Source organism: Sorex fumeus, unplaced genomic scaffold (assembly GCF_029834395.1).
Source record: "Sorex fumeus unplaced genomic scaffold, SorFum_2.1 ptg000037l, whole genome shotgun sequence".
Taxonomy (NCBI): domain Eukaryota; kingdom Metazoa; phylum Chordata; class Mammalia; order Eulipotyphla; family Soricidae; genus Sorex; species Sorex fumeus.
In genome coordinates, this window is record NW_026606094.1 from 38971668 (window position 1) to 38995018 (window position 23351).

Below are 23351 nucleotides of genomic sequence, written 5' to 3' on the forward strand. Positions count from 1 at the left end.
TTTGAATTTAGAATTTCTGTATATTCCTGGATCTGGAAAAGAACCTAAAAGTACCAATTAAAGCTCAGTAAACCTCAGAACAGATAAAGTTAATCACTTCCACATATGTATAAAATAATGAAAATAAAAGGGCTTTCTTATAAGCAGCCAGAAAAATATAATACATTATGTATAGGGAACAGCTGTTCTAGTGACTACATGTTTTTCATCAGGAACTGTGGAAGGCAGAAGACAAGTCTAACAAACCTGTAACATTCTTGAAAGAAAAGAACTGAAGAAGTAAAGAACAACTCAGAATTCTGTAGCCATTGAAAACATACATCAGAAATGGGGGCAAAATAAAGAATATTCAGATGAAGAAAAACTAAGAATTGTTAATTAGCAGATTTGTTCTAAAAAAAAGTTAACAAAAGTTCTTCAAGCAAAAGGGAGCTGATATCACAGAGAAACCTGGAACTTCATGAAGGTAGAAAGATCAACAGCAATGGTAAATATATGAGCATATATAGCAGAGTTTTTTCTTTAGATATTTAAAATATGTCTATTGAAAGCAAAAATAATAATATTACTTGGGGAGGGGAGAGTGTAATGCTCACTTATATGAATAACATTTGAAACTAAGAAAGAAAGGAAGCAATATGGCTATATGTTTGACTTAAAATGTTAAAAAAAAGCTGTAAATTAAATATTAGACCATTAAAGGTTGTATATTATATTGTAATCTCTAAATCAGGAACTATAAAAATACCACACATGTTGAAAGAAAATATTTCGGAAACCACTGAATTAAAAATAATGCTAAAATTATTAAAATAATCTAAAAGAAGGGAAAAGAAAGAGACAAACAGAAAACCATAAATAATAATAGACCTAAATGGATATGCTGGTTGATTGAAAAAAATAGACTATAAAGAAAAACAACTTAAATATAGTGACATAGATAGTTATGAGAATAGAAAGTATTCCGTGCAGAAGTTAATTTATTATTAAGTTTATAAAACATATAAACAGTATTATCAGCCAGCTGATTTTGTTGACATGAGTGATCCCTTAGTGAAGAGCCAGGAGTAAGCCCTGAGCACCACTATATATCATGTAAGGCCCCAAAACAAACAACATCAGTAACAAATGTAATCAAATATTGTGAACAACTTTATAAAAAATAAAAAAATTTTAAAAAAGTACAGAAAGTCAAACCAAAATTAGAAGAATGATGAAAATAATAAGCAGAAATAAATGCAACTTAAGACACACACAAAAAGATAAAACCAGTGATATTAAAAGCTGGTCAGTTGGAAACAGTTTAGGAAATGTACAGATCCCCAAATTAAATTGAACAAGAAAAAGAGAAAGCTGTTACCAAAATGAAAGAGGGCATAACTAGCGACCTAACATTCAATAGTTAATACTGTGACCGTCTCTTACCATAAACTTGACAACTTAGATCAGTGTTTCCCAAAGTGGATGATACAACACTTTACCACTGCCCTCCTATCACCCCTCCTCTCACCCCCAACTGCCAACCCCAAAGGTACTATAAAACCAGGGAAGTAAAGGTAGTCTTGTGTGAGGATTTTGTTGTTGTTTGTTTTTAAAGAGGGCAGTGATTTCTGTTAGCTTCCTTACTGAAGATTGATTTCCAGGGCAATGCTGAGTAGGTTTTTTTTTTTTTTTTTGAATAGGGTTAAATGAGTTTGTGTTGCTCACTTCTGTAGCACATATGCTAAAATTGAAACAATACAGAGAAGATTAGCATGGCCCCTGTGCAAAGATGACATGAAAATTTGTGAAGCGTTCCATATTTTTTTTGGTTTTAACATACATGCTTGTATTCTCTTATCTATGGGCTTAAATGGCTCCAGAATGAAATAAAACAAACTTCACACACTTCCCTCTAATTGTGGTGGGATGGTGCTCGGTGATATGATTGGTGTTTGAATATTATCTGTAATGAACTGTTGTAAACTACTTTTATTTAAAATAATTTATATAAAAACTGTGAAAAAAGTGAGTTTGTGAACTCTGGATATGAACTAATTTCTTTACAAACAATCCTTAACCAACCTTACAAAGACATACAAAGCCTGACTGGTTGTATGTCTATTAAGGACTTTTAATTAGTAATTTAAAACTTTCCAACAAAGAAAACTTTAAGCTTACATGGCCTCACTATATTGCAAGCAATTTTTTAAGAAAGGGAGAAGAGCCACTGATATATCAGAGGGTTTAAGCACATGCTCTGTGATCACGAACCCAGGTTGTGTCCCTCATACTACATGGTTCTCCTGAGCACCACACCCAGAGGTTGGTGTATCCAACAAGCACCTATCAGGTATGACTCAGAAGGCAAAAAAATATACAGAAAGGAAGAATGTTAATCATACCTAATGCCTTCCAGAAAATAGTAGAGATCCCTTTCTTTTCAACTCATTTTCATGAGGGTAGCATTAGTCTGATACAAATCTAGACAAATAGTACAAGAAAGGAAAGCTGCATGCTAATACCCAGCATAGATTCTGGAATCTTCAATAAAATGTTAACAGAGTAAACTCTAAATATTTACCCTGAAATCAAGGCTCTTTCAGTATTTAAAAATCAATTTTGTCAACAGCATAGAAACCACAGAATTATCTCAATAGACAAATAATTCATTTGACAAGATTCAACTAAAGCTCTGCAAACTAGGTATTAGAAGAAAGGTTCCTAAAAGGTCATTGTCTTAATCTATTTGTGCTGTGTTGTAGCAGAGTACCAGAGATTGAGTGGCCTATAATCCATAGAAGTTTATTTCTTACATATATGGTGATGTGAGAGTATCTGAGATCTGATGAGGTCCTGCTTGGCCACTTTTTTTTTTTTTTTGCTGTATTTTCTTGTGATAGAATTCGATTCCTTGGCCTCTCTCGGAGAGCCCGGCAAGCTACCGAGAGTATCTTGCCCGCACAGCAGAGCCTGGCAAGCTACCCATGATATATTCGATATGCCAAACATAGTAACAACAAGTCTCATGACGTTACTGGGCCCGCTCGAGCAAATCGATGAACAACGGGAGGACCGTGGACCGTGACCGTGAGAATTAGTAGAGCAGCTGAGCTTCTTGGCCCTTTACTAAAATCCCTACTAACATTTACCATGACTCATGACCTGATTACCTCTAAAGACTATGCCTCTAAGTCCCATCACACTGAGGTTAGATCTTAATATTAGAGACCCATAAACATTCTATAGTAAGCAGCTACAGAAATCTGCATCTAGGATTCTCAGCCTTAACACTATTGGCATTGTGAGTGGAATATTTCTCCATTATGCATGGAAAATGCAACATTTTAAATATGTCAGTTCTCTCCATATTGATGTACTTCAGTGCAACCTCAGTCTAAGATTTTTGGGAAGGGGGTGTTGGGTATACCAGGGATTGAACCTAGGGACCTCACTGGTAGGAAAAGTTATCTATAGCTAAGCTACATACCCATCACCAAAACAATCTTTTTTTGTAAATATGAAACATTCTAAAATTAATATGGGTAGACTAGAATAGAATGATTCTGTGAAGGTTTAACAAAGTTCAATATTCAAACTATCTCTTTTGTGGGATGGCACACCTACTGGTGCTCAGGGCTTTCTCCTGGCTTTTGTCTTCAGTGATCACTTCACAGTGCCTCTGGACCATACATGGTGCCAGAGTGTGAACCCAGATTAGCCACATGCAAGGCAAGCACCCGTCTTGTGGGAATTTTAAAGTTCAGATTACTGGTGGAAATTTAAAGTGTTTTCCCAGAAATCTCTCCTTTACTCATGGGAAATAAAAACTAATATTTACACAAAGGCCTATTTATAACAACCTTATTCGTGATTGTCAGAAATTGGAAACAATCCAAATAGCCTTTATGTGATGAATGGATAAACCAACTGTTATAGATCCATAGAGTGGACAGACAGCAAGAAAAAGGCTGAAAAACTGCTTCAACACACCACATGGATGAATTTTAAATGCATTATGCTAAATGAAGGAATCAAGACTAACTGTTGGATACTATATGTTTTGTATGATACTGTAGATGCAATCAAATCATAGCTAGGAATAGGATAAGTGGTTACTCAGGATTAGTGGCTTGTGGTGTTGATTATATAATGACAGTATGTTTGGGAGGGGGGATGGGGCTATAAGTATGTTTTGGCCACGTGATTTTTTTTTACATCTTTTGGAGATCATAAAACTGTAATGCCAGCTCTGAATTAATTTACTGTAGGTTAAAGAACTTATAAACACCTTAAATTATCATTAAAGTTATTTTTAAATGGGTAAAATTTTAGTTTTTTGCATACTTAAACTTTCCTTTTCTTAATTTTTCTATTTTATAAATTTCCATAAATTTTTGTACAATGCTATAAAAAGAAACATCTGGGAATATTCCTGTACGATCATCATTTCACATTTTTTTCACTTAATTTAACTATTGCTTTCCCTCTGATTTAGAAATGAGCCATTATGTGAGCTCCTTATTTTTTTCATTCATATCTACCTTAAATCTGACAGTTTGAAAATTCCTTTTTAAAGTTTTCTTGTTGTTGTTTCCTCTCTCTAATCTTGTTTTTCATATACGTATGCTTAGTTCTCTTTATAACATTCATTTTGTATTTGGCAACCATCTAAGTACTGTGTGGGAGTTTTAGGATAAAAAGATTAATAAGATATGTTTTTTCATGTAAAATGCAATGTCAAAGGGCAAGAGAAGGATACATAAATAAATGATGAGATGCAGTAATGTCATTAAGTATTTGTGAGTATAGGAGTATTTGCAAGTGTCATATAGTAAAAAAGAATGAATAATCTGTACTGTTTGGGTGAAAACAAGGAAACCCTATTGTACAGAAGCATAAAGTGCCTCAGATTAAAATTAATTTCTTAAAATTCTGTCTTTGGTTTTTTTTTAAAAAAGGCAAGTAGGCAAGACACTTTTAAGAAACATTTTTGAAAAATATTTCAAAAAATATTTTGAAACGATCTTGTAAACTTCAAATAGGTAGCATGTAGAGGGAATATATAGTAATGCATTTTGTATAGATTATATTAAAAATGATCAATTGAAATGAAAAAGTTTCTGACTGTCAGAGGTGGTGACAGACTATTAAAGAAAAATAAGTATAGTGAGATTCAATGCCAAATGTCCTATTAATATTTTCATTGCATTGACATTGGGCTTCTTGACACACATCCACTACAGATTCTGTCTTGATTCTGAACATTGTTTTTTAGTTATACTTAAATGGACTGTGAATTTTTTAAATGAAATTACATATGCTCCAACCTCATTTGTTTTTGGTTTATTTCTTCACTTTCAGATATATTCCCCTCATAGTGCAGCTTTATTTGCATGGTTTTTACTTTATGTGATTGCTACATCTGTACTGATCACACTTCTAGATATAAAAATGATTAACTTGCCCTTCTGTTTCAGCATTGCTCATTGAGGCTAGCCCTTTCACCATATGTTAATAATAACGATCCTGATTTATAGATTTACAATGAAATACTGACTTTTTCACCCCAAACTATTTTCTTGTGTCTGTGAGGGCAAGTCTTCATTTCTAATATATTAGTTGATTATGTTTATTGTTTACTGTCTGCCTTTACCTCTACTGAAATGTAAGCTGCACCAGGGTGAGGATCTTTGTTTTGTTCCCTGAGATGTTCCTAATTTCTAGAATAGTTTCTAGTTTATGGCAAATATTCAGTGAATATTTGTTGCAAGAATAGTAATCTCTGGCTTCCCCCCCACCTTGAATGTCATTTGTATTCAGACTTATAAAATGACTTAGGATGCCTATGACTTGATATTTTAGAATTTATCCCATCTAGCTGAACTGTTATGGCACCTAAGCTGTGCTCGGGAACACTGGCTTGAACCTCAAAGCTTTTCCTGTCTTAGAGGATAAACAGTTACCTCCCCACCTTTTGAAGTGCAGAATAAACACAGAAACAATGGTTCAAGATAAACCTGTCCATTTGGCTTTTGAATTTTCTTTGTTCATTTTTGAAGATTTTCCAACTTTTGATTCTTGGTTTGCACACAAAATGAGACTTGAATTGTTTCTGTAGTAGCATAGGAGCACAGCTCATTCAATAAAAACCCGTATACTCAGGCCAAAACATGATACAAGAGATAAGAAAGTAGCTCTGACGGTTACAGAATTTGACTTTTAAGACAATGGGCAAGGCCACTCTGAGAAAACACCCTTATAAGTTATGTACTTGGAAATTTAGGAAAGCTTCTGTAGATTTTTATATCTCAGAAAATCATAATACTCAAGTCATTCTCGAAACATTCAAGGTTACATGTATCTTGGTAAATTTGGCTCAGTGTCATAAACTACATAGAGGATAAAATTATTTCCATAATAATATTTTATAGTAAATTTAGTTTCTATGGAAAATAATAAAAACAGAAATTCTTAGTCTCCAGAGCAATTATAGTGGGAAAAGATCAATAACTGGAAAAATGTAGATTTCCACCCAAATTCCATATTCTTTCTTCATGTCTCTTTTTAAGTTAATGTCATACCCGTATGTTTTACTTACCATTAAGTATATGTATGTATGTATGTATATACATGCATATATATATATATTATTTTTCTGGTGCTATTTGAAATGGTTCTTCTTTGATTGTAAGATTTCATCTAAAAACTTCCATACAAACTACTTGGTCTTTTGTACTCTGTTAATGATCTGTGTGTGTGTGTGTGTGTGTGTGTGTGTGTGTGTTTGAAAGGGGGGGTGGAAGAGAGAAAAGAGATTTTGATTTTTGAGGATTTTTTTTTTTAGTTCTAGGAACCAAGCGCAAATTTTTAATCATGTGAAGTGCTTACTTAATTCCTGAGCTATATCCCAAGTTAATGTTTTTTTTTTTTTTGAAAAAGAGAAAGGAGGAAGGAAAACAGTTTATCACCATTCCTTATGGAACCTCACTCTGTATAATTTTATCTACTTGGGCTACCAGATTGTTTGCCTTCCCTCTTCCTCTGCTTTTCATAAAAGTAATGAATTATTCAAATACAAATATCTATTCAGATTCAAATACAAATATGGTTTTATAGAATAAAAACTTCTAGAAATCCTAGAAATAATTGCAGCTTACATCTGGTGTATTTACCATATATGTTGCATATAGATGTTATAGGTATGTATAACCTTCAGTTTATACATATGCTTAAGTTATCTTTGTTATGATATGTAATTTCTCTTTAGTACATTATTCGTATCTTTTGGGGGTCATATTATCTTTTTCATTTGATTTTATTTTTGGTATCTGGAGATTAAATTCACATAACTTGAAATTTATGTTTTTCTGCTTTAAAGTGTTCAGTTCATTGATTCTCAGAAAACTATACTGTTGTGCAACTATCATAACCATAAAATATTTCAAAATATTTTTATCACCCTAAAAAGAAGCCTTATGCTCATTAAGTGGTCTCTCATTTCTTCTTGACACATTCTCTGAAAAACACTAATCAGTGTTATATCCTTATAGGTTTACTTATTCTAGACATCATATGAATGAACTAATAAATATATTCTTTTATGTTTGTCTTTTTCACATAGCATATGTTCCAAAGCAGACTATTACTTTTTTTCTTATCAGTAATGATGCTGTGAACATTTAAGTTCATGTTTAAGTTTAAACATGCTTTTTATTCTTTTTGTGTTTTATTATAAGATAGAAAATCTATTGCATGAAAAATTTTGATTTTCTATTTATCTTTTATCCAAAATACTTATTTGTAAACATGCTTCTACACATGTATATATGTATATGTATCTCAATGAACACTTTTACTTACATAGCTTTAAAATTTAAACTATTTACTATTAGTAGTTGAGTTCTTAGTTCTCAAATCAAAAGACTTGATATTGTGATATATGTACTGTTTATATTAAGCATGTTGCTGTATTTTCTCTGCTGTATTATATTGAGTTTACAAAGCAGTGGGGTGGAAGAACTTTTGCGGGGAAAGGAGGAAAAGCTGGACCAGCAGTGAGGGTCTTGAACGCTTTGGGGTAGTAAGGTGCAGTGACTTTTTACCCAAAAGGCATAAATGTTAACAGTAGTGTAACTTTTTACCTAAACTATAAAATTAAAAAATGAGACAGAGAAACTAGAAAGATAGTACAGGGTTAAGGCTCTTACTTTTGTATAACTAACCAGTTTAATCTGCAGAACCATATATGGTCAGCAAGTACCACCAGATATAACCTTGAGCACCAGCTGTGGTGTAAAATTCAAAGTCAAATAAAAAATTAAATAAAATTTCACAAGAAAGATTGTATTGAGTTATGTGATTATTTTTCACATATCCTCATTATATTATAAAGGGTAAAGGGTAAAGGTCCTCCCGTTGTTCATCGATTTGCTCGAGCGGGCCCAGTAACGTCTCCATTGGAGACTTAGTTGTTACTGTGTCTGGCATATCAAATATGTCACAGGGAGCTTGCCAGGCTCTGCCGTGCGGGCGAGATACTCTCGGTAGCTTGCCGGGCTCTCCGAGAGGGGCGGAGGAATCGAACTCGAGTCGGCCATGTTGGCTGCGTGCAAGGCAAACGCCCTACTGCTGTGCTATCGCTCCAGCCTTATATTATAATTAATATTTCAAACTAGTTTGATGGGGGAAGTCTCTTTTGACCTTATAATAACACATAGCATATAACAGTTTGTTTTTTTATTTCTACATGAGGAGTAAATGTTTTGTTACTAATCTTATAATTTTTTTCTAATTCTAGCAATTGAATGTTTCTTTTGTAGTGTTTTTAATTACCCTAGAAAAATAATTATCTACATCACATGGATATTTCTTTTTTATGTTATTGTAATTTTTCATAGGTGCCTTATCCAGGGGTGCTGTGGAGAGTCCAGTCATGAGCAGTTCTGTGCTTTGATTGTTCTGAAGGTTAGCTGGGTCTGAAGTTTGATTCTCTGGCCCAGGCTGTGATCAAAGGCCCAGGTAGTGTCTGGGATCCAACTCCGGGCCTCATGCATGCTAGGCCTGCGTTGGACCACCTGCCTTGATAGTTGCACTGATTTATTTTAATCAATAATGTTTTTTTTTGGGGGGGGGGGCTTGGGGACACACCAGATAGTACTCCTGGCTCTGTGCATAGGGATTACTTCTGGTAGTGCTCAGGGAACCACAGTATGACTGTGAGTCAAGCTGGGGTCAGCCATGTTCAAGACAAGTACCTTAACCCCTGTACTCTTTCTGGCCTGCAATAATGATTTTTTAATTTGTTTTTTAGGTCACACTCAGCAGTGCTCAGGGCTTACTCCTGCTTAGTGTTTAGGCATTGCTCCTGGCAGGATTTGGGGAAACATGTGGGGGGGGGGGAAACGTGGGGTGCAACATGTGGGGTGCTGGGGATCAAACCAGGGTCAGCTGCGTGCAAGGCAAACTCAACTTGCTGTACTATTTCTCTAGTCCTTCAGTAATGATTTAAAAAATAATCTTTATATTACTCTTCCTTATCTATATGAAAAGATTTTTCTTCTGACTCATTTGAAAACTATATCATAGCTGTCACTGTCCTCCCGTTGTTCATCGATTTGCACGAGCGGGCCCAGTAACGTCTCCATTGTGACAATTGTTACTGTTTGGCATATCGAATATGTCACAGGTAGCTTGCTAAGCTTTGCCATGCGGGCAAGATACTCTCAGTAGTTTGCCAGGCAATCTGAGAGGGGCAGAAGAATCGAACTTGGGTCAGCCATGTTGGCTGCGTGCAAGGCAAATGCCCTACCCACTGTGCTATCGCTCCAGCCCATATGACAGCTAATATAACAATATATTCTATGATCATAACATTCATTTGAATGAATTTTGCTTTCCAAAAAAAATCTCATTTTCTGTTTATTTGACCCCTTGAGTCACTTTGAAATAATGTGAGCTTTGTCTTTCTTTCTTTTTTTTTTTCAGGGTGGAGATTGTGGAGTATAGAGGTGTGGGCAGGAGGTGAACAATGCTAGGGAGTTTAATTTTACATGGGAAGTTTTCACACTAGTTACAATAAGTTATTACTCCTCTACTTTATTTTTCCTTTGGGGCTGTCAATAAGAATGCTAACCAACCAAAGAAATAGATCCAAAGAGATTTGGGAGCTAGATTTAGTATTAAAACCAGCAAACTAGACTCAGTATTAAAACTCCCCTGTGCTTGACCTTTTGGGAATGTAAAGAATATTTCCCTTTTCTTGTCCTTTCCCCAAAAGCCTGTAGAAGGAAGATAGTATGTAGGGAAAACCCTTAATCAGAAATACCCCAGACAACTAGTCCACAGTGAATTTACTTACCACCCTCGTGCCCAGTAGTCTGCAACTTGCCCTTTGTAAAACTAGACTTTTCTTCTATTTCCTATAGAAAACTCTTCTTGTGAGGATGTAGGCAGGATAATTCTCTAGGAGAAGTGTTCACCATCTTTCAGACTGCCAGCTTATTGCTAATAAAGCTCTTTGTTCTCCTGTCATTTAGTCTCTCCATTGGTTGGCCCCATAAGGACAGGGGGACCAAATCTTCCAAGTTACACCAGGAGAACCAGTTGACTAATTCCCTATTTGTCACATCCTTTCTATAGCCAAAGGAGTGGGTCAGCAGGAGGAGACAGGAAACAGATGTGTTGTACCTAGCAGGCTCTCTGGGCCCCTTTCATCTTATCTATAAAATGAGATGTGTTGAAATATTTTACTGCAGATAATTTGAAACTAGTGGACCATCATTTAGCCTAGATGCTGCTGGTTGACTATAACTGTCCTAGAGGGATATAATAAATTATGATTAAGAACTACAAATAAGTGAAAATTATTTAATTTTTTAAATTTTTCACATGGTTTTTCACATAAAAAATCAGCAATATCTACAACCAGGGAACAAAGGCTAAACATAGTTAAAGGTTAACAAACCTTATCTAGGAATCAGAAAGAGAATTCGAAGGATTGAGTTCAGGGTTTGCCCAGTGGGAGACAGAGGTTTGATCCTGGATACAGCACATGCCACTGAGCACCATCACAAGCAACCTCCATGCACCACCAGATGTGCCAAGACCATCACCGTCAAAACCACAAAAATATTGTCATCTATGAATTGCGTTTTATGATAGATTATTTTAATACCTTGTTAAGATTATTTAAACCATGACAAACCTAGACAAAATAGTCTTTTTTTGACACATTTTTTTAATGTTATTACTACTATTGTTTTGGGCTGGAGTGATAGCACAGCGGTAGGGTGTTGGCCTTACAAGCGTCCAACATGGCCGACCTGAGTTTGATTCCTCCGCCCCTCTCGGAGAGCCCGGCAAGCTACTGAGAGTATCTCGCCCGCATAGCAGAGCCTGGCAAGCTATCCGTGACGTACTTGATATGCCAAACACAGTAACAACAAGTCTCATGATGGATACATTACTGGGCCCGCTCGAGCAAATCAATGAACAACGGGAGGACCGTGACCGTGACTATTGTTTTAATTTTTTTGTAAATTTTTGTAGGTATTTATTTATTTATTTATTTATTGTGAGACACCATGAGGTACAGTTGTAGACTTAAAAACTTTTGTGCTTGGGTTTCAGTTATACTATGATCGAGTACCCATTCCTCCACCAGTGCCCATTCTCCACCACCAGTGAACCCAGTAGCCCTCTCACCCCCCCCCACCCCATCCTTCCCACCCCGCCCTGCCTTTGTGGCAGGGCATTCCCTTTTGAATGCTTACCAATTTAGCATGGAATTCTTACGTAGGGACTATACTAATCTCTCTATTTTTCCCATTTCAATATATGTGCTACTAAATAAAGCAGTAAATAAGTATATATTTACTATATATATAAGTTTTGAGGCCACACAGTGTTGTTCAGGGGGTACTCCTGCCTCTGCACATAGGAATTACACCTGGGTATGCTCAGGGAACCATATGGATCTGAGGGATTGAACCCTGGTCAGGCGAATGCAAGCCATACCTGCTGTACTATCTCTCCAGCTCCAACATGCAGTAAATATATTTTTGACAGAAAATTTTCTATAAGATTTTTATGAAAGTAATTTTTACTTTGATAATGAATTACATAAGTGATTGTAAGGATGCAAAACTTGCTTTACAGGGCAAAAATAGCAAGTGTGGATTAAGGAATAAAAATTAATATTCTTGATATTTGCCACCAAAAAGTCTTTATTTTGACTTGCATTTTAGTGCTGAGACATTTTTCATTTTAACTTTTTGTGGTTGCATGAGCTTGTGCTAGGGTACCAACTTAGGGTTCTATTTGCATGCATTACCTATTTGAAACTATTTAAAATATTACAGGTGGAGGTTGGGTTGATAGAAAGTGAACAACAAAGGTAGCTAATATACACAAACATATTTATACTTCCCTTTAATTTTTTATATTGACTATAATTGATTATATTGATTTTTGTTTAGATTAAAAGGTTTAATTATTTGGAAAGGTTTGAAACTATGGTCTATGAAATATATCTGTAGTACTGTTGCACTTTCCTCCCGTTGTTCATCGATTTGCTCAAGCAGGCACAAGTAACGTCTCCATTGTGAAACTTGTTACTGTTTTTGGCATATTGAATACGCCACAGGGAGCTTTCCAGGTTCTGCTGTGTAGGCAGGATACTCTCAGTAGCTTGCTGGGCTTCCCGAGAGGGATGGAGGAATTGAACCCGGGTCAGCCATGTGCAAGGCAAATGCCCTACCCGCTGTGCTATTGCTCCAGCCCATGAAATATATCTCTATTTACTAATTAAGGAAGTAAATACTTCCGGCCATCATTTTCTTAGCAATCCCTTTTCTGTTCCAGCTGCCTTTTCCCCCTTGCTCATGAGGCAGGCTTCCAGCTATGGAGCAATCTTCCTGTCCCATGTATCTACTGTCTTTAGGTGTCAGCCTCATGTTATATTGTTTTATGCTCCATAAATGAGTGCAGTCCTTCTATGTCTGTTCCTCTCTTTCTGACTCATTTCACTTAGCATGATACTCTTGATGTCTATCCATTTAAAAGCAAATTTCATGACTTCATCTTTCCTAACCGCTGCATAGTATTCCATTGTGTAGATATAGCAAAGTTTCTTTAACCAGTCATCTGTTGTAGGGCACTTGGTTTGTTTCCAGATTTTGGTTATTGTGAACAGTGCTGCAATGAACATATAGGTATAGATGTCATTTCTGCTGTGCTTTTTTGCATCCTCAGGATATATTCCTAGAAGTGGTATTGCGGGGTCATATTTTTGAAATGTATCTTTCAGTCTAAATATACCAAGAATTTCCCTCAACACAATGACAAGAATTTGTAATAATCTTCCAGATGATGGTTGTTAAACAATAATTGAAAATTGTAGAAATTAAAGTGTTTTGAATACAGTGGGTATTTTGTCAACATTAAACTAAGAAACATTTTGCTGTATCACAGTTATGAAGAAAAAAAAACTATATAAGCTAACATTTCTTTGACCAATGCTAGGAACCTCTTTCAAATGTATTTCTCTTTCTCTAACAGTGGAAAAGATAATGGTTTTAAAGTTAATTTTCTGAACCATACTTCAAGAAGTAAATAGTTTTCCTAACCTGTCAGAAAAAATAAGGTGTGGTGCTAGTAGATACTATCAAGTTTTAGATCATTTTGCATTCTGTCTTCGTTAGCTTATTATATTTGAAAAGAAAGATGGAAGTGAAAGTAAACATGGAACAATCACTTTTCTATGATTTAAAATCATCCTAGATTCCCTAGTAGAGTAAGATAAAGGGAAAAGCTTGGTTTCTGGACTGAATGCAGTTCAGTTTGTTATCCTTGAGTTTTTACTCATGAGATAAAGTTGTCTTTACTGTGGCAAGATTATATAGGCTAGCCATCTTATGGACTCTTCAGTGTGCGGTTGATATCAGCTTTCTTAAATATCTGTGTTGTTGTTGTTGTTTATTTTTTTTCAAAGAGATTTCCCAAAGTTGCAGATGGCTGGCTCATCTCCAAATACCTCTTCAAGGTACTCTATACTGTTGATGTCTCCTGCCACTGAGATGCTCAGGAGCATGGATTTGACATACTGGGGAGGGTTTTATCAGTTAAGTCACCTTTATTAGTACATTGCCTGGGTTTTGAAACTGTTCTTTTTCTAAAATCCAGATGGAACAAGTAATGCTTATGTGGATTTATAAATAATATTTTTGTTTTTGTTAACTTCCACAACTTAATAATCTTTTTGGTCTTTTTGTCCTTCCATTAGAACCACCTCCATAATTTATTAAGTTGCGTAGCTTTAGTTAACTCTTATTAATCATACATAATCTGTATTATTTAAACTAACTGTAATTCTTAATTTGTAACTATTAATTTTTTTCTTAATTTTGTTAGTGCTATAGATATTATTTTCCTTTGTAGCAGGAAGATGAGGGAAGATGTGTGGGTTGTCCTACCACTCAGTAGTTTCCATGGGGGCTCTAAGTTTACCTTTTGGGCTATTAGCTTTTTTTTTAGTTGCAGGTAGAATGCTTTTATCAAAATTTATCAAAAACTTTCTTGTGCTCTGCAAAACACTGCTCAGCCTCTGTATTTGTGAACTAGCTTATTTTTTAATTCAAAAAGAAACTCATTGTTTTGGAAGGTTTCAATAAGACAAGGGATAGAAAGCCAGAAGGATAGCTCAGTGGCCTTAAGGTGTGCTTTGCATGCAGGAGCCTGGATGCACCGTCCCCTGCCTAAGCACCCCTAGTCATATAGCCCAGAAAACAAAAAACAAACATCAAAAGACAGATACGGGATGGAAAGTAGAAAATGAATGTCTTCTAATTTTCTCAATCCTGTTTCCCACAGTAATCACTATAAATAATATTTTTATTTCATTGCATGTAAATTTAGTTACAACTGAAACAAATTGTGCCTGGTTTCTTCAGGCTATGTTGCTCTCTGGATGGATGGTAGCCATTGGTATTCTAAATTCAGTCTGGCCTTATAATTTAAAACATTATTGAAAGAAAGAAACAAAATAAAATCGTTTCATTTTACTTGGAAAGATGATGGGGTCGTGGAGATAAAGGAGCCTGATAGCAGACTGGGAATTAGCTCAAAGACCTCAAGCTCATGAATTTGTGTGAGGGAGCTCCAGCTGCTGGGTCTAACTTCTGGCTCCCCAAAATAAATCTATAAGTCCAATTCAATTTTCATATTTTTGGGGGGCCATGCCTAGCTTGCTCCTTGCTCTCTGCTCAAGGATGACTCTTGGTGGGGTTTGGGGGACCTCATGGGGTGCTAGGGATTGAGCCCCAGTCAAGTATATACAAGGAAAATACCCTACTATCTCTCTAGCCCCAATTCCTAGATTTCTGTGAGACTATTTTAAAAAAATTTTTAAATTATTTTTTTAAATAATGTAGGAGTACTGCTCTTTATTCAGCCATTGATAAAGCTGAATGAATTGGGCATGAACTTCACTCTGTAAGTCTTTTATACTAGTTTTTTATATAGTACAGATTTATACATTTTAATGGTATAGATATATAGTTTAGATATTTTTGATCAGTTTCTTGTCAATAAACATGGCATTTTTAGTAGCAAAGGATGATAAATTACATTTTGCTAATTAGTAACTGATTCATACTTTCCAAATGAGAGGCATCCTTTCAATGACTTGCAGAGGTATGAATATCAATACAAGTGAGTATAACATCTATGATTATGTTTCTTTAGATCCCAGTTAAAGTATAAATAATGTGATTTTAAAGCATTTAAGTGTATTTTTTAGAACACTAGTATGAAATTTTACTTTGAAAATTATTCAAAGTAGTTGTTTTACCTTCAATACTGTCTAATAAATATGATCCTCAACTAAATAATTTTTAAAAAAAATCCTGAACTTTGCATAAATTCAAATTTTGTTTACTTGTTTTTCCAACAAAGTGAAAAATATTAAACCAACTTTCATAAACTAGCAGTAAAAACAGGATTGCTGCTACAGAATTTTTGAAAAATTAAAAGTATTTAAATATTTTGTCAATCGTAAATCCCAAGTAACCAGTATCTGAAAACTTTGCAATGATATTAGAGTGGTTTATTAACATTTTATGGAATTATCTTTGTGTGTCTAGATGAATAGTAAAGCTAAGGTAATAGACATTGATATTGTTGTCTGGATGTTGTATTAAAACACCAACAAAACTTTAGTTTTTGAGACTGATATTTTCATTTGTTCTTCATATAGCTATTCAAAATTACCAAGGGTAGAGAAAGGAGATCACTCAACAAATTTGTTTATATTTCATATTATATTATCTAAAGATATATCATTAGCCAGTACTTAAAATCATTTTAGAAAATTTAGTCCCTATTCTAGTCATAAAATAAGATATAAGTGAACATATTGTATCATATCTAATGTTAATAATATAGCAGTGTAATTTCAGAGTAACATTAGATCCTAAAACTCAAGGGCTATTTTAAGTCCTGAAGTAGAGACAGATTATTGGTAAAGATATCACAATCTCCGGCTAGTAGTTGATCTAGCAGAAATGAGTGAGAGTGTGGTAGAAAGGGTGGGAGTTTGTTCAGAAAAGCTTGCTTAACTTTGTCATTCATAAAAAGTGAACGTGTAGGATCTCATAATTGAAAGCATATCATATATGTTGATCAAGAAGTTTAGAAGGGGAATTGTTATGAACTGGATAGTACAGGAGGGTACAGTGTTTGCCTTGCATGCAGCTGACCCCGACCCAATCCCCCACATTACATGGTTTTCCTGAGCACTTTCTGGGACCAACCCCTGAGTACAGTGTCAGTAGCTTCTGATAACCACTGGCAGAAATGGCCTTAAAACAAACAAACAAAAAACCCCAAAGCCAATAACTTTCCCCCCCCAAAATTCCCAAATGATAGAATTATCATAGATCTTCTCTGATATCAAATTTCTTTGAGATATAATCAGTTTCATGCTTTATGACTTGCCTTACTGGTTATTTTCCAAGGAGATGAAAATAATGGGAGTAATTGTTATTTCAGTTATTGTTATTAAAGTTATGGTCAAATTATACCTTTGTTTTTAAATTTTCTGGTTAAAAATTGGTTAACTACATGATCATAAGTACATCTTTTGCTGGCAGGTAATATGTTTTAGTAAAAGTGATGTTCAACTAACCAATTGAGCACTTCTATTATATTTTATTAAATTACACCTCTATAGAGATGCAAAAGCTATTTATTTAAGTAAAGTTCTTAGATGTAGAGATAATTCACATGAAACTTTGGAGGTTCCAACAAGGGAATCTTGCTTATTTTAATCACAGAATATCTTTCTTCAGTGTGAGAAATTCAGTATCTTGAATTAAGAACTGTACTTGGAAATGGTGTATATGGCGGAGGAAGGAAGGCAAAATCATCCACACCATTCTCACATCTAGCTATTTGTTTTAACCCCTGTAAGTTATGATGATACGTTGTTCTATTTAATTGCTTAGCTTCTAAGTGTGTAACTAGGAATTTTTATTATGATTATCTTTTGAGTGAAACATTTGCAGGCAGGATGGTTCACTCAGAGCAGGAGCTTTAGTGCCATTACTTCTGTTTAACCTAAACTTAGATTTTTAGCTTTTCTGCCTCTTTGTTTCCTTACTTCTGGAACTGTGTTTTATTACATTATTTTGGTTTTCTGAAAATATTCTTTTTAACTTTCAAATGATTTTCTTTGACTTTATGAAAAGATTTGAAATAAAAACCACCAGGGATTTCTTTTATGCTTGCTTTTCTTAAGATTCCCGCCAGTGTGTAGTGTATTTCTTAAGAGAAGTTTGTCAGCAATACCTTTTTTTTTCTAAATTATGGAATAATATAATTACTAAAAGCCAAAGAAGATTAGTTGAGACTATAAACATTTTGGGAAGGTACATTCAGAGTAGTTGATAGGTGAAAGGTTGAAATAAGAAAAAAAAATTAAAGAATTTTTTTTTGACTCTAAGAAACTATGAGAAAAAGTTAATTTGCATTTCATTCCTTCTTTGTGGTGCTAAGGGGGTTTGTGTCCCTTAGCTCTTCCTATATTCGTACCCTTAGTAGTAGTAATTACAGTTAGTATGATAATAATAACAGCAATAGCAGTACAAGTAGAGATAGCACTGTAGCACTGTCCTCCTGGTGTTCATTGATTTGCTCAAGTGGGCACCAGTAATGCCTCCATTGTGAGACTTGTTGTTACTGTTTTTGGCATATTGAGTATGCCACAGGGAATTTGCCAGGCTCTGCCGTGCAGGCGGGATACTCTTGATAGGGCTCTATGAGAGGGACAGAGAAATCGAACCTGGATCCGTTGCATACAAGGCTATCGCTCCAGCAAGTAGAAATAGACTAGTTAATATGTATAGTAGGCTATTTCTAATTGCTACATGCACATTATTCCATCTAAACCTCACAACAGTGTTATCAGGTAGGTACTACCATTATTGTCACTTTACAGAAGAAATTAAGTAGTTTGCTCAAGAATATAATTAAAAGTGACCTAATTTTGTTGTATCCAATTGAAAAACTCATATTCTTCATCACCAAGGACCCTGCTTTCTTCCACATGACTCACAAATTAATGACATGAAAATTACCCTTAATTAGCATATTGAGATACTGTACCAGAACTTTTTTTTTTAACTCAAAAGAGTGATAACAGAGTAAAGTGATGGGAAAGACAGAGAGGAAGGGAAGAAATTATGAATATTCCTGTAGATCTTACTTATAGGTAGTTTGATCTGATATTTTTCTAGTGAAGCAAAATAGTGCCATTGAAATAAATTGGCTGGAGCGATAGCACAGCGGGTAGGGCGTATTAATTTTGAGACCCTATGAGGGGATGGGGGAGAGAGAAAAAGAGAGAAGGAGGGAGAGAGGGATGCAGGGAGGGAGGGAGGGAGGGAGAAGTGAAAAAAGATAGAATGTGGAGTTTTCCAGAGTGGAAGAAACCATGATTTTATTTATAAAGAGGTATGAAAATATATAAATATATAAGTGAGGATTTTATAGATGCTTTTGTTTTTGCTTATATATCAACAACGGTTACTGAAACTATTATATATAGATACTAAATTTATTTTGAAAAGTCAGAGATTTATAGGCATTTCAGTTGGAATGACCTGTTTCTTCCATTTTTTAAACAAATATTTATTGCCTACTGTGAGCATGGATACACAATAATTTATTAATCATTATATAACATTGGGCTGGAGCCATAGCACAGCGGGTATGGCGTTTGCCTTGCATGCAGCCGATTCGAGTTTGATTCCTTTGCCCCTCTCAGAGAGCCCGGCAAGCTACCGAGAGTATCTAGCCTGCATGGCAAAGCCTGGCAAGCTATCCATGACATATTCGATATGCCAAAAACAGTAACAACACGTCTCCCAATTTGTTGTGAGATGTTACTGGTGCCCACTCGAGCAAACAGATGATAAACAGGAGGACAGTACTACAGTGTGAGCAAATATTGGAACCTTGTTAGAGTTAAATTAGATGCAGTTCTTATTTTAGTACCTTGCTACCTGAAATGTGAGTCAGTCAAGTAAACAGATAATGATGAGTAAATAAAGGATGCTATCTATGTCAGCACATAAACAAGGTGCTACTCTAGAGATCACTGATGATTTATAAAAAGAGGACATTAAAATATACTGAATGTTGAGGGCGAATAGTAATAATAATATGTAGGGAGTTTTGTATTAATTAACCATAAGTGTATAACTAGAAATACTATGAGGGTTTTTTTTCTAAGAATACCAATGCCTGAGCCATTCCCTAATGGTTCTAATTATTTAGGTTAGGTGGAGCCCAGGCATGACTATTTTTTTAAAAGTAACCATGTTATTGTTATAGGCTGCTGTAGTTGTGAACTCCTGAAATATTTAAACTGGCACTTGCTGACAAAAGCATCTATTTATGTTGCTGGAGAGAAGCTATTTCAGGGCAGGAAAGAGTTGAGATAAACAATTCAAAAGCAGAAAGCACAGATTAAAAAATATAGAAGCAGATCTTTCTCCTGGTATTAAACAGCTTTCCTAGGTAAACTGTCATTCCAGACAACTGAAGCATATTGAGATGCCCCTTAAATCCTACTTTAAAATGTTAGGAGTTCACGAAGCTTCTGCACCTCAAAAGAAACAGTGACCAAAATACACAGACAGTCTACAGAATGGGAAAGGATATTTGCCGAACACACATCTGACAAAGGGTTGATATCAAGGATATACAAAATACTGGTTGAACTCCACAAGAAGAAAACATCCAACCCCATCAAAAAATGGGGCAATGAAATGAACAGAAACTTTCTCAAAGAAGAAATCCAAATGGCAAAAAAGCACATGAGAAAATGTTCTACATCATTAATTATCAGGGAGATGCAGATCAAAACCACAATGAGATACCATCTCACACCTCAGAGACTGGCCCACATCCAAAAGAACAAAAGCAACCGATGCTGGCGCGGATGTGGCGAGAAACGGACACTGTTTCACTGTTGGTGGGAATGTCGACTGGTTCAGCCTTTCTGGAAAACAGTATGGACGATTCTCAAAAAATTAGAAATTGAGCTCCCATTTGACCCAGCAATACCACTCCTGGGAATATATCCCAGAGAGGCAAAAATGTATAGTCGAAGTGATATCTGCACTTGTTTGTTCATTGCAGCACTCTTTACAATAGCCAGAAACTGGAAGAAACCTGAATGCCCAAGAACAGATGACTGGTTAAAGAAACTTTGGTACATCTACACAATGGAGTACTATGTAGCTGTTAGAAAAGATGAAGTCATGAAATTTATATACAAGTGGTACAACATGGAAAGTATCATGCTAAGCGAAATGAGTCAGAAAGAGAGGGATAGACATAGAAAGATTGCATTCATCTGGGGAATATAAAGAAACAAAATATGAGATTAATACCCAAGAATAGCTGAGATCAACACCAGGAGGATTACTCCATAGTTTAGAGGCCAGCCAGGCATTCTAGGTGAAAGGGCAGTTCAGATAGAGAAGGGAGCACCAAATAAAGGGTTTTTGGAGGATCCTTCCAGGATGGGAGATGCATATTGAAAGTAGACTATGGACTGAACATGTTTGCCACTCAAAGCCTCTTTTGCAGAACACAACACTCAAAAGGAGAGAGAGAGAACACAAGGGATTGCCCTGCCACAGAGGCAGGGTGGGATGTGGGGGATGGGGGTGGGAGGGATATTATCCATGGTGGTGGAAAATGGGCACTGGTGGAGGGATGGGTATTTGATCATTGTATAATCGAAACCCAAGCACAAAAAATTGTAAATCTACAACTGTACCTCATGGTGTTTCACTAAAAATAAAAAAAATTAAATAAAATTTTAAAAATTGTTAAGAGTTCAATATGGTTACATAGAGGGACCTGGCACTCAGAAATTTGCGTAATATTAATGCTAATATGAGACTCACACAGAACAGCTCTTTTTTCCTGGCCAGGGATATCTCAGAGGCCCGGAGTGCATACTTCACAAGCAGAAGGCCAGAGTTCAATCCCTAGCACTACATGGTCTCTTGAGTGTCATTGGAAACAAATCCTGAGCACCAAGTACTGAGCATCACTGGCTGTAGCCCCAAAATCAAAAACAGAAAAGAATATTTATTTGTGAACATATACATCTATAACCAATTGCCCACATCTGAAATACTGGGATGGTAAATTGCCTGCCAGTCTTTTCTTGGCCTGTTGACTAGAAAAGAATAGATGAATCATATAATGTAGTTTTATGACTTTATCAAGGAGTCTCTTAAGAGTAGGGAAAGGAACGAACATGACAACCCCTCAGTATCTGTATTGAAACCATAATGCAGAGAGAGAGAGAGAGAGTGCTTGCCATAGAGAAAGATTCCGGGAGGTAGGGGTTGGAGTGGGTTGTGGCAGGAGAGAAAAGGGGGACATTGGTGGTGGGAAATGTACACTGGTGGAGGAATGGGTGTTGGAACATTGTTTGACTGAAACCGGGTCATGAACAGCCTTGTGTATCTCATGTTGTATCTCATGGTGATTCAACTTATTTATCTATATTTATTTATATATACATACATATATTTTATAAGAGCTATCAGTAAATATAGGATTCTTATTGATTGCATTTACTTTTGGGATAGGCCACGCATTTTATTTATTATAATTATCCTTACGAAGTTGAAGAAATTCTTGTCTTACCTTTGTTTTTCTGTTTTCTAAGTGCAGAAAGCTTTAGACTGCAACTGAGGAACTTTAAGTCAATCCGTAATATGAACCACATGAAGGTTTTCTGTGTGCTGTTTGAAAGACAGTATTAGAATAATAAGATTTTAGGCTACTAGAAATATTTTAGTTTCTGGTCCCATTTAAATTGAATTTAGTGTAATTTTATTATTGAGAAAACTATGACCAGATTCATTAAATTACCTGAGTCATACAGTGAGTTAGTTGTATAATAAGGTTTTAAGATATTTTGACACAGATCTGTCCTTTCTACTATTAACAAATCATGTTATCTTTATTTTATTTCATAAATTTTAGTCTAGTTTTCTTTCATTTTTTTATTACAATTTGTCTCCTGAAGGTCAAGTAACCTGGTTTGGTTATGAAAGTCCTCGTAGCTTCTGGGATTATATCCGAGTGGCTTGCCGGAAGGTCTCACAGAATTGTATCTGCAGCATTGAGAATATGGAAAATGTCAATTCCTCTAGAGCTAAGGTAAGGCATAAATATTCTCTTGAAATGTGTATGATTCCAAGCAGAATTCTTAACTCTCTGGAACATAAAATATTATTTTCTCCTTGTTGGGATGAAATACTTCACCAAATTTAATATCTTTCAGAGGACTGTTTACATTTTTAAAATCACATGTAGTTATTTTAGAATGCTGCTCTTCGCTGTCTCCTTTGTAGGAAGCAGGGGTACAAAATTAGTCACTATGAATTACTTTTAATTTTTCCTCTTTTCCAGAAATAGATGCTTCCTTTTAAGAAATATTTTTTTGCTATATCATGAATTTTCTACATTTCATGAATTGAATTTACTAAACCAGTGGCTCTCTATCCTTCATAGCCCTGGGAGTATAAAATGTCAAAACTGTTTTCATTCAGTACCAAAATAGTATTTGCTATTTTTTTCCTACTGTGTTGATATTTGCAGTCAGTACAGAGGTCAGTGCAATTACTGGACCTTAGCACAAATTAAGGTAGTGATATCAAACTATGCTAGTTGTCATTGGGTTCTTCCCCACCACATTCAGTATAACATAAACAAACAAAAACCCAGTTTCACTTAATAAGTCTGTTATGAGGGCTGAAGATAGTCACAAGGCTGGAGTG

The 23351-nt window shown here is 35.3% G+C and overlaps 1 protein-coding gene and 1 non-coding gene across 3 annotated transcripts in view; both read left to right on the forward strand.

Annotated features, from left to right (window-relative positions):
* The window catches only part of RUNDC3B (RUN domain containing 3B), a 146856-nt gene that overhangs the window by 40734 nt on the left and 82771 nt on the right, over positions 1–23351 (forward strand). For both annotated transcript variants that reach the window (XM_056118347.1, XM_056118348.1), the window contains exon 3: positions 22598–22731. In XM_056118347.1, the coding sequence (XP_055974322.1) occupies positions 22598–22731 (134 nt within the window). The remainder of the gene's footprint in view (positions 1–22597; positions 22732–23351) is intronic.
* On the forward strand, positions 1697–1806 carry LOC130027831 (U6 spliceosomal RNA). Its single transcript, XR_008793058.1, has one exon. It is a non-coding gene; the product is annotated as a U6 spliceosomal RNA (small nuclear RNA).